This window comes from Xenopus laevis, chromosome 2S (assembly GCF_017654675.1).
Source record: "Xenopus laevis strain J_2021 chromosome 2S, Xenopus_laevis_v10.1, whole genome shotgun sequence".
Classification (NCBI taxonomy): Eukaryota; Metazoa; Chordata; class Amphibia; order Anura; family Pipidae; genus Xenopus; species Xenopus laevis.
Genome location: NC_054374.1, coordinates 35,890,149 through 35,902,949, shown reverse-complemented (window position 1 = coordinate 35,902,949; position 12,801 = coordinate 35,890,149). Strand labels below are relative to the sequence as shown.

At 38.5% G+C, this 12,801-nt stretch overlaps 1 protein-coding gene across 1 annotated transcript; it reads left to right on the top strand.

Annotated features, from left to right (window-relative positions):
* Positions 1–430: 430 nt before the first annotated feature.
* On the top strand, positions 431–10,998 carry tekt1.S (tektin 1 S homeolog). The gene is made up of 8 exons (XM_018249087.2): positions 431–1,032; positions 2,529–2,740; positions 4,426–4,591; positions 4,904–5,032; positions 6,439–6,582; positions 8,003–8,225; positions 8,750–8,946; positions 10,786–10,998. Exons 2-8 carry the CDS (start codon positions 2,551–2,553, stop codon positions 10,943–10,945), a joined length of 1,209 nt encoding a protein of 402 aa, XP_018104576.1. The 5' UTR covers positions 431–1,032; positions 2,529–2,550; the 3' UTR covers positions 10,946–10,998.
* The last annotated feature ends 1,803 nt before the right edge of the window (positions 10,999–12,801 follow it).

The following is a 12,801-nucleotide window of genomic DNA, read 5'->3' as shown; positions in this document are numbered from 1 at the left end:
TAAATAGTATCAAGCTAAAAAGATGAGTGCAGGCAGGATCGGACTGGATACTAGGGGGATGCTACCTATAAACCTGTTGGCACTGGCACGCTCATCCGCGAACACGCGGCATGCATGTGCAGAAGTCGCGCCAACAATGCTACGACTACGTCGGGCCAACCAATGGAGCAGGCCCGGGCCCACCGTGTCTAGTCCGACCCAGAGTACAGGTATGGGATTCATTATCTGGAAACCCGTTATCCAAAAAGTGGTGAATTACGGAAAAGGCCATCTCCCATAGACTCCATTTTAACCAAATAATCCAGATTTATAACCAATATATAATTAATCCTTACTGCAGGCAGAACCAGCCTATTGGTTTTATTTAATGCTTAAATGATTTCTAGTAGACATGGTATGAAGATCCAAATTATGGATAGATCCGTTATCCAAGCTCCGCGCATTCTAGATAACCAGAATTGTAGCCTTAAAGAGGCGTATTGGTATTTTTAGACTTTGGGGGTCAATGACTCTGATTTGAAAGCTGGAAAGAGAAGTAGAAGGCAAATAATTAAAAAACTATAAAAAAAAGACCAAATGAAAAGTTGCTTCAAATTAGCCATTCTATAACGACTAAAAGTCCTGCGCTTCCCTGTGGCTGAACTGATTAAAATGGAGCGCAGGGCAAAAACGCCCGTGTGTTAGAGCCCTAAAACAGAACTGGAGCAGTGTGAACAGCTTTAATGGGGGAGGAAGAATTGATTGAATGCTTTGTAGTTCTGTCAGTGTGCTTTATGCAAGCAGCCTCAGCTCTACACAAGCACAGTGCACTGAATACCCTCCCTTCCCATTCCCTAGAAAAAGCAGAGCAGCTCTATGGAATGCTGGGTAGTGTAGTTCTAGAGGCAGTGTTTGGTGTGTCCTGGCAACATGGTAGGTTTAAACTATAGTTGCTATTTAGTTCCCCATAGCAACTGTGTGTTTATTCTGTCAGGAGAGGAAGGCCAGAAGCAGGAGAGACTATAGGTGACATCTGCACACAGAGCCTAGTAGGTAAGAAGACTATTGCACTTATTTGTGATTAAAGTGTCTGTACAGCTTATTGTGCTGTGCTTCAGGGGGTCATGCTGGGTATTAGCAACCACCAGACATTTGGTGGTTATGTGGCAGCCCATTCACATCCACGGGACATGTACATGGATAGACTGACAACAACAGAATGCAGTTCTATATACACCTATATACCTATATACACTTTGACATTTATCTTTCTTGCAGTGTTGTTGACTCCTTCAAAACTGTAATTCTCTCTTATAATTATACTTGCTGCTAAATCCAGTGGTGGAGCTGAGGGGGCAGAGGGTTTTGCTGTACTACGCAAGTGCCGATCATCATGGAAGGGCTGAGCTCCATTGCCTGGGCTGACAGGGAAACTAAATATAGCCCTGCAGGCAAGGTGAAAAATACTGTACATGAATCAGGGCATCTTGCCAGGCTCATTTGTTTCCATACCGCAGGTACTAAGGATGCATTGAATTCCAGACTGCCTAGTGGAACGGAATCCGAACCCTTAAAATCATGTGATTTTAGATCAAGCTTTTGCCCTCATGCTAATTTGCATATGTAAATAAGGGTTCCAATTCAGTTTCAGCATTCGGCCAAATCCTTAGTGAAAGTTTGAGTATTCATCCAAATCCCCTTCCCAGAAAAGTGGGTTTGGTGCATCCCTAGTTGGTACAAAACGAAACCAGTACAGTTACGGGGGAATGTAATAAAAGTCGGTAACGGAAAACTATTTGCAATGCAAAAAGTTATGCCTTTGTGTGAACAAATTTTGCTCTTTGCGACTTTTATTACGTTCCCCCATTTGAGTTTTAGCAATAGCAATCAATTGGCAAGTAGTGTATATCAGTGTAGTACAGGTATGGGACCTATTATCCAGAATGCTCGAGACCTGTGACTTTCTGGATAATGGATCTTTTCGTCGTTTGGATCTTCACATCATAAGTCTTCTAGAAAATCATATAAACATTAAATAAACCCAATAAGCTGGTTCTGCTTCCAACAAGGAATTATATTTTAGTTTGGATGAAGTACAAAATGCAGACTAGGGTGCTAGGTAGAAGAGCAACAATACCTATATGCAAATGTTGTTTTTAAAAAAACACCAATATGTATCTCCAGTTTTACATCTGGAGACCTGTAGACTAGCTGTTCAGTGCAGGCCCAGGAATGTGTTTTTGCCTGTGGCGATCACCTTAGGCAGAAGTACCCCCCAGTTTCACTATACAGGCACCCGAGGGATGTCCCCCTAAAGCTGCCTCCCCCTAGGCATGTGCCCTACCCATACGAATATGCTGAATACTAATCAAATGGATATAAAATCCCATAATTTAACAAAGGGTACAAAAAGACATAACATTTATGTCATGTAACATATCCACGGTGGAGGCGTTTTGCCACAGTTCAGCATTTTTTTCTTCTTTTAATTGTTGGCATAAAATATTAAGCTTTATAATTTCTGTATTTTCTTTATAATTTTTTTCCAGATTCAGAACAATAAGAAACAAAATGGCTAAGCTGGTCCAGCTCCTGCCAAAGTTCCTTCCTAAAGAATGGAATATTGCTAACAAGACATGTTATGTCAGAGCGGAGTCCCAAAGATCCAGATCAGAGAGATTGGTCGCAGAAAGCCATAGATTAGTTGATGAAATTGAAAAGACAACTCATAGATCTCAAAAGGATGTCAACAAAAAACTAGGTATCAAGTTTCCCGCCTATTCATCCATTAGTAATGTATATGTGCATGTATAATGTGTAATAATTCTTTTCTGGAGCTCCATCATGGGGGTGTATTAGACATTCCTCAGATTTTTGACACCTATTAAGGCTTTTCTTTTACATCATATCCTCAAGATTGTAAATTGGAAGCGAGAACAGCTTCTTGGCTGGAGTTATTTTGAATGTTTTTTATAATAATATGTGCACACAGTTCATAATCCACTTTTTACAATGTAGGCAGTTAAAGCAGGCATTTTAAGCTATTGATTAGAACCCAACAGATCCCCAATAATAGGATAGACTTTTATCCAACAATAGAGAATAATAACTTGTTTATTTGAATTCATTGATTAATTAATTCATTGATTTGAATGAGAGACTGTAATATGAATAGGAGAGGGCCTGAATAGAAAGATGAGTAATAAAACGTCCCAATAACAATAAGGGGCAGATTTATCAAAGGTCAAAGTAAAAATTCAAATAAAAAAAAAATTCAAATTTCGAGATAATGTTTTTGTGTTCTTCGACTAGGGAATAGTCCAAATGCGAAAATTTGAAATTAAAAATTCGAATTTGGAAATTTATCATGCACTGTCTCTTTAAAAATTTGATCGCCATCTAAAACCTGCCGAATTGCTGTTTTAGCCTATGGGGGACCTCCTAGAACCTATTTGGCATCAATTGGTGGACTTTGAAAACTCAAAGTTATTTTTTGGGAAAAACGTTGAATCGTACGATTCGAATGCGCTATTACTTTGACTCAAAAACTAACCTATTCGATCAAAAACTGACTTATTCGGCCAAAAAAACCTTCAATTTCATTTTGGTTGGTCTTTTTGAATTCAAATTTCAAAGCTTTTCAAATCTGAAATTCGACCCTTGATATATCTGCCCCTAAATGTGTAGCCTTACTGGGTCAGTGAACCCCATTTGAAAGCTGTAAAGAGTCAGAAGAAAAAGGCAATTAATCACTGCAAAAGGCAATCAAAAAACTATAAAAAAATTTAATAATGAAAAATAATTGAAAAGTTGCTTGGAATTGGTCATTCTATAACATTTTAAACATTATCTTAACGATGAACCACCTCTTTAAAGGGATATATAGTATCACCATACACAAACCCAAACGTTGACTAGATTAGTATAAAGGTCCCTGTTATTGGACTTCGTAGTGGAAATACATTATTAGGAGTTGTAAATCATTCTACACTATATAGCAGTCTGATAGACAAGCTGTTATATAATTAATATAGTGTAAAACAGAAAATGTTCAGGTTTAGCCCTGAATGCTTGATCACATGGATGCAAAAAAAAACAAAAAACAGTTGTACTTCTTGTAAATGTTGCCAATGTCTATGTGAGGGAGTGCAGAATTTTTGGTCATCAGTGCTGAGATGGGGTAGCCATAAATGTTTCCTTTAGCCACAATTCTGGTGTATTACAAAAGCCAACAGCAAGTTCCTTCTTCAGATGGAGACACGGGCCCTTTTCATTGCCACTGTACATTTTATTTTTCAGGACTTTCAATTATACTATTGGTTCAGTAGGCAGCACACGGTGATTGCACCATTTACACCTAAACATTGTTCCATTTGCATCTAAACAGCCTGATTTGTGAATTCTCATTGAATGAATATGTGTAATGTGATGTTCTTGTTCATTTAGATCAAAGGTTGGAGGAGATACAGTTCTGGAAGAAGGAGTTAGACAGCAAACTTGAAGACACAGTTAATGATATAGCACAGCTGTTGGCATTTAAGATCCGCCTTGAAAAAGCTCTTGAAAGCTGCAAGGAACCCTTGTCTATAGCACAACAATGTCTAATAGAACGGTAAAAACTATCTTTGAGATTCCCCTGTTCCCTAATCTTTTTTTATTTTGTAATATATTTTTCAATATAAAGATATGTTTATGAGATCAACCTATAGATCAGCTGCTCATTCGACCCTACTAGCCAAGTGAGCTCATTTGCCATAGTTGTTTAAAAACAATAATAATACAAGAAAATTGAAGGCTTTATTTATGCTTCTTAGTGGACTGATGATATCTTCCAATCAAATTGTAGGGACCAAGAAATTGGAATGATATTAATCTGCCCCTTTGATTGTTTTTAATTAATTATAGACTGTCATCCTTATTACAGAGAGAAAAGAGTTGGCATTGACTTGGTTCATGATGAAGCAGAACGGGAACTCATCAAAGAAGTAGAAGTGATTCAAGGAGTAATGACTTTACTAGAGCGCACAATAGAACAAATTACAGAGCAAATCAGGTTCTTCAAATGAGTTCTTTTAAAAGAGAATATAATCCATTGGAATTTTTTTGTATTCTTTAAAGGGATACTGTCATGGGAAAACATGTTTTTTACAAAACGCATCAGTTAATAGTGCTGCTCCAGCAGAATTCTGCACTGAAATCAGAAGAGCAAATCAAACAGATTTTGTTATATTCAATTTTGAAATCTGACATTGGGCTAGACATATTGTCAGTTTCCCAGCTGCTCCTAGTCATGTGACTTGTGCTCTGATAAACTTCAGTCACTCTTTACTGCTGTACTGCAAGTTGGAATTATATCACCCCCTCCCCCCCAGCAGTCAAATAACAGAACAATGGGAAGGTAACGAAATAACAGCTCCCTAACACAAGATAACAGCTCCCTGGAAGATCTAAGAACAGCACCCAATAGTAAAAGCCAAGTCCCACTGAGGCTGATTCAGTTACATTCAGTAGGAGAAATAACAGCCTACCAGAAAGTAGTTCCATCCTAAAGTGCAGGCACAAGTCACATGACTGGGGCAGCTGGGAAACTGACAATATGGGGCAGATTTATCAAGGGTCGAAGTGAATTCGAGGGAATTTTCAAATTAAAAAAATTCGAAATTCGAAGTAATTTTTTGGATACTTCGACCATCGAATAGGATACTACGACTTTGACTTCAAATACGATTCGAAGTAAAATAGTTTGAATATTCAACCATTCGATAATCAAAGTACTGTCACTTTAAAAAAACTTTGACTTCAATACTTCGCCAAATTAAACCTGCCGAAGTGCTATTTTAGTCTATGGGGATTTTCTAGAGCAGTTTTCTAAGTTTTTCAATATTCGAAGTCGAAGTATTTCAATTCGATGGTCAGATTTCGAAGTATTTTCCACTTTGAAATTCGAACCTTGATAAATCTGCCCCTAAGTCTAGCCCCATGTCAGATTTCAAAAATGAATATAAAAAAATCTGTTTGCTCTTTTGAGAAATGGATTTCAGTGCAGAATTCTGCTGGAGCAGCACTATTAACGGAAGCGTTTTGGAAAAAACATGTTTTCCCATGACAGTATCCCTTTAAATATTTTTTATATTCTGCTTGAAATTAAATGCTGTCGTATGGTAGTTTCAGTGACTATTGTAGAGGGAAAGGTAATTAATGGTAATTTAGATTATTATATATTTATTATTTATGCACTTGTGAAAGGCTGTAGCTCCTCAATATATATTAAATTTTTAGTAACATATTTTATTGTTTTCAAAACAGCATTTACAGCAAACAAGTAACTGTGATATTGTTATTATACAGTATGTACATATCAGTATTCTCGGGGGGAATTCTCATTCCGCCACAGCTGAACAGGGTCCCCCATTGTCCACATGTATAGTCCAATTAACTTTTTTTTTTAAACCTTCATAGGATGAGCCGTTCAGCTAAATATTCCCTGGAGAAAGACCTAAAAGACAAATTCCAAGCACTTAAAATTGATAACCACTGCACTACTTTAACAAACAACAGTCCTGACATCGACTACAGTCCTAATAATGTGAGAATCGAAGCAAAGTAAGGGAGAACCTTGTTCTGGTCTGCAAATTTCCTTCCTTTATTATCTGTTTCTACAGTTGTGCCATTGCTCTAATTAAATAATAATTGTCACTCTGTTTGCTAACTCTTAATGGCATTTTCCAACACTGTAATTTCTCCCCTCATTCAACACCTTCAATCAAATCTTAATTCATTAATTGTGCCCAATGCCGGGCCAAGTCAGCGGGAACCCTAAGCAAACCGGCGACTACATTTCCCCCCTATTCATGCACGTACAGTCGCATATTTGCATGCTGAGAAGAGCTCACATGCTGAAGATGTGCTCAGGTGGGGGACATGAGGGTCTGAACCAAGAGAAGGCAGCAGAAGAGGTACGTGCCTGTTGCCCCTCTACCTTTGTGCCCTAGGCATGTGACTCTTCTGCCTACCCCTAGTTCTGGCCCTGATTGTACCCCACCCCACACTTCAAATCTAACAACCCAACTTGTATTTTATGAATAGGATTGAACCCTATCAGAAATATAAGGGGTAATTTATTACTGAAAGTGCAGGTTGCAATGGGCAATTTCAAGAGAAAGTTGTCATGTTTTTTTACCCAACAATACAGCATTTATTTCTATAATTAAAGCAAGGTCATTGCACTTGCAGTTGTAAATGACTCCTATAATCTTAGTTCTGTTTTCCCAACCACTTAGCTGTAGTGTCTGTTGACTTAATCATCATTAGTCATCAGCCCACTATGGGGTAAATTTATCAAAGAGTGAAGTTACGCCAATAGAGTGAAATTCCGCAGCTCTCAATTCATTTCTATGGGATTTTGAAAGGCGTATTTATCAATGGGTGAAAGTGAAAGGTCACCCTTTGATAAATACGCCTATAAAAATCCCATAGAAATGAATGGAGAGTGGCGGAATTTCACTCTAGTGGCAGAACTTCACTATTAACTTCACTCCCTGATAAATATACCCCTATGTCTACAAAAAGCCCTATTATTACTTGTTACCGTTATTATTACTTTTCTGTACATAGAAAAATTCCAGTGGCACACTGAATGGTGAAAAAGTGTAAGATTTATTCACCCCAAACACATACAGAAAAAAGGCAACGTTTCGGGCCACCAGGGCCCCTTATTAAGCCTGATAAAGAGACTTGATAAAGGGTCCGGTTGACCCGAAACATTGCCTTTTTTCTGTATGTGTTTGGGGTGAATAAATCTTACACTTTTTCACCATTCAGTGTGCCACTGGAATTTTTCTATGTACCTGTATGACCCGTATGGCAGGAGTGAGTCTTCCAGTGCAGCACCTGGTACCGCAAAGGTTACATGATCAGGGGTGAAAGCGCTCTACTATTGCTGTTATTATTACTTTTCTGATTTGTGCTTCATTTAGCTTTTGTAGTCATTTTATCAAAACATTTTACTTCATATTTTTTTCAGTTCTGTAACACCCATTGAATGGGAGGATTTTACCAATACTAACATTTTAAAAGCTGAGAAACAGAGGAACAATGCAATATTGCTCCGATCTCTGATTGACGGCATCTTGTCTGAGACGGCCAGTGACATGCGCAAGCAGTGCGACACAGTGAACTGTTCCCTGAGAAATCGCATACTAGAGACAAAGGATTCTAAAAATAAGCTGGAAGAGCATCTGGCTAAGGTATCATGGCAATACTTTTTGTTTATCAGGGTGCCTTGTAAATCACACAAATATCAATCGAAACTTTTTGCAATGTGGGTGATGCTGGTTTTGCTATCCAAAGCAATGTGGCACGACTACAGAGTGTACAGTATATATGCAGTATATATACTATACGAATGTAGAGGTGTTGCTATCAATAAATACAGTAATACACTGGCAGACAGTGTATTTGAAATGCTGTGAATGTCTTAACAAACTTAATAGGGAATGCCATGAATCATTGCCCTTTTTCCATGAAGTTTGTGCTTATGCTTATATGAAAACCATTATTAGAGAAGAAGCAGATTATACAGAATGTATTATTACATTGGGTACATCTATTTTTAATTCACCTACAGCTACATTTCAGCTGCCTGAGTCATGCTTTTATTTATTCCCTTTGTATGTAAAATAAAATTCTGTTTTAATTAATGTTGAGAGTATATGTTTCTAAAACACTGAATCTCTATTTAAAAATGTTATTTTTATATTTTAATTTTGAGGTAATGGATGAGATAAGCTCACAGGAGAAAAACATAGGAATCCTAAGGAAAGCCATAGCAGACAAAGAGGGCCCCATGAAAGTGGCACAAACACGTCTGGATACAAGAACCTTACGTCCCAATGTGGAGCTGTGCAGAGACCCTGTGCAATACAGGCTCATCAATGAAGTTCAAGAGATAACAACCAATGTAGAACGGTGAGACGGAATAAACAATTATTTTTTATATAGCTGTTTTGAGTGACCAGTATCCACTCTACACATGCTGGTTGTCAGTATACACTGTATATATCTGATAGGCCTATTATGGGAGATTCAAGATACAGTAAAGGGTTTGCTAAGATTAAATTAACGTTTATCGTGGCATAGTGAGTTAAGACAATTCAATTTACAATTGTTTTTCATTTTTTATTTTTTGTGGTTCTCCAGTTACTAAGCTTTTTGTCAGTAGCTCTCCATTTAGGAGCTTCGGGTTGCTAGAGTTTTGTTTACCTTAGCAAGGGATCTAAATAGAATAACAAGGAATAAAAGTAACAATAATAACTAAATTCTAATCTCATGGTTTTTTGGCTGCCAGGGTCAGTGACCACAATTTGAAAGCTGGAAAGGTATAGAAGAGGAATGCAAATAATTAAGAAACTATAAAAAATGAATGAAGACCATTTGCAAAGTTGCTAGGAATAGGGCATTCTATACCACACTAAAAGTTAACTTAAAGTGATACCAACACGTTCCTATAAAAATCATAGGAACATGTCAGTATCAAGTAGGTGCTGCACCTGGAATAGTTACCTCAAAATCGCCCCCAGCCCTGCCAACCTTTGTACAGCCGACCCTCTGACACTACTAATGGATCTTCTGCATTGCTTCAGTGATGCTGGGCTGAGGGCGGAGCGATCCTTCCATAGCCTGAAGTAATTAGCCTATGGAAGGATCCCGCCGCACCAAGCCTAGCGTCACTGAAACAGTGCAGAAGTATCGGTATCACTTTAAAGACAAACCCCTCATTTATGAAGCTCTATAACTGAAGGGTGTGCTGTGGGCAGGCCTGGACTGAGAGTCAAAATAGGCCCTGGTATTCCAAGTACACAGCCAAACAGCCCACACCAGCCCACTAAATAGTGACTGTCTATGGCATCTTACAGCAGCCCCTTTGGCATTGAACCCACAGATTGACAATCTGGGTTTGGCTGTGGGCTGGAAGAGAGAGGTGTGGCCTTCAGTTAATTCAAGGTGTAGTAAGATCTGATGTTCTGGATCATTTCATGTATCTGAGGGTGGTGTAAGTAGTGGGGCTGATAAAGAGAGTACAAGTCAGGACTGGACTGGGATTCAAAATAGGCCCTGGCATTCCTAGTAAACCGAGGCCCAAACAGCCTTAATAGTCACTTTCTATGGCATCTTACAGCAGCCCCTCTGGCATTTGCCAGAACCCACAGATTGCCAGTCCGGGCCTGGTACAAGTAGTGCAGGGGTCCTCACTTTTATATTGTTCTGCTATGGATTTAGCTACTGAGGATTTTAATCCATTGGCAAAGTGATGGCTGGTTTGTTTAGTCATTAGCTGCTATGAGTGTTGTTATTAAAAATTATTTCTTGCAGTACAGATGATTCTTGCACATATTATTCCCCTATTCTGTGATATTACTTTTTATATATAAACAGTCTGGTAGCCATGAACTAAAGATTACTGTTGTTACACACAAGTTAAATAAAGAGGGGGTAATAAAGTCTAAAAAAAAACTGTTACAAGGGGGCTGAAGAGGCAATGAGGCTAATTTCTCATTATGATTTTGTTTCCATTCCTGGTGGTTTACTGATTATACCAGGAACAATTTCACAGGTTCCCGATTAAGTACATTAGGTTTTAGTATATTGCAATAAAATATTTTTCCCTTATAATGAAATATTATGACATGTCATATTCTGTGAATGTTTCAGGTTCACTTCACTATATTACAATATGCTGCTTGCAGACTGTTTATTACTGGCACGTTGGACCTAATTGTTGCTGTTGTTGCTTTTATATTGTTACAGACTACGTCAAACTCTGAGCCAGGCAGAGGCTGAACTGAAAGCTTTGAACCGTAATCAGCTTTCCCTAGAAGAAGAGATCCAAGTTAAAGAAAATTCCATTTACATTGATGAAGTGATATGTATGCAGATGAGAGAAGCCATTTCTATTAATGCTTTCTAGTACAGTTTTACAAAAAAGGAGTGTAAGATATTAAAATAAAACATTAAAAACAATCTACACTAGCTTCAGAAGGCTCCTTGCACACAGAACATATTCTTTGATAAGGTTTTTCCAAGAATCCCCTAAACCCAACTGAGAAGTTCGTCATAAGTGTTTATGAAAACTGCCTGTCACCAGCTTTTTCTATTTAAATGAACAGACTTCTCCTTCAATCATGAGCCGTAAACTTCACTGGACTGTTCATCTATCCTCAATGGTCTTTTGTGCTAGACCTGATAGGAATCACTGACGCAACTCTTAGACGTTAAAAATTAGCTCTGTGGTGCCGTTAAGTGCTAGCTGGGGAACTATATCATGTATACTTCTATGAGTATTTCTTTAGAGATAGAATAAGAAGATGGAAAACATTGGATCCTCATTATGTGTTGCTTGTTGTGGCTCAGCACTACTGTCCAGCCAGAGAGCAAATGGTATGTGCTTGGTGCTTAAGATTTCACATTATCATTAGTATTAAAATGCCAAAGCAAAAAGCACAGCCTTTTCTTGTGTAAATTGCTACAAAGTGAAATTAATTTATTAAATATTAATTGCTAGTCTGGTATAGGTGCCAGTGCAGACTAATTATATCCCCATTTTTTTCTCTTTTCTCCTTTCCTTTCTTATCCATCTTTTCTTTGGCTCTACTTTACTTTCTACCCTTCATCATAGCAGGCACACACTATGGGGCAAATTCACTAAAGCGTGAAGCGCCTAAAGCTAGCGCAAATTCGCCAGCGTGACATCATTTAGTTACTTCGCCGATTTACTAACGGGCGCTGGCATAAATTCGCTAACGAAGTGGACCTACTCTAGCGCTACTTCGCACCCTTACGCCAGGCAAAGTTGCGCTATGGTGCAGGGACGTAACTACGCTAATTCACTAACTTGCGCGTTTTACTGAACGTTACCTCTTGCCCCCGACTTGCCTCCGCCATCTCAGACTAGGCGAAGTGCAATAGAGTAGATAGGGATTGCTTCAAAAAAAAGTTAAAAAAAACGCTGGCGTCTTTTACATTTTAAAGGGTGATAGGCTGAAAAAGATTGTATATTTTTTGGGGGTACTTTCCTTCCCCCTACATTTCCTAACATATGGCACCTAAACTATACAGTGGGCACATGTGTAGGGCAACATAACAACTCTATTTTATTTTATGAAGCTTTCCCAGGCTTGTGAAGTGTAATGTATTTGCTGCTACACATATGTCCATTGTACTTTAACTTGGCGCCGTATGCAAATAAGGCATCGCTAGCGTAACTTCAATTTGTTTGATGAATTAACGCTAGCGCAACTTCGCTACCGTTCACCTACCTGAGTGCAACTTCGCATTTTAGTGAATTTGCGTAGCGCTGGTGAAACTACGCCTGGCGAAGTGCGGCGTAGTGTGGCGAAGCTGCCGCTGGCGCAAATTGGGATCTTAGTGTATTTTCCCCTATGAACCCTCACTCCTGCACTCCAGTTTTTCACTTTTTTAAATGAAACAATGAAGGTGGAAGGTAAAGTTCAGCTATGGTTGGCCTATGGAGTGTCTGACCTGTGTGATCACACAATATGCCAAAAGGAAGGGTGATGCTATACTGAACCTTCTGTGTACAGAGTGTGAGGGTGGGTGGTTCCACGAAAGCAAAGCTTTAAAGGAATACTGGCATACAAATACATGCATGATCAAATGCATATTGTGTAGGAAAATTATTTATTTTTATTAAGACAAAAGTTATGGGTTTGGCTGGAACCTACCTTCTTCACATCTAAAACGGTAAGAGATTTTCATCAGATTATAAAGGCATTTACTTACTCCAATGCAATATTCAATACGTTA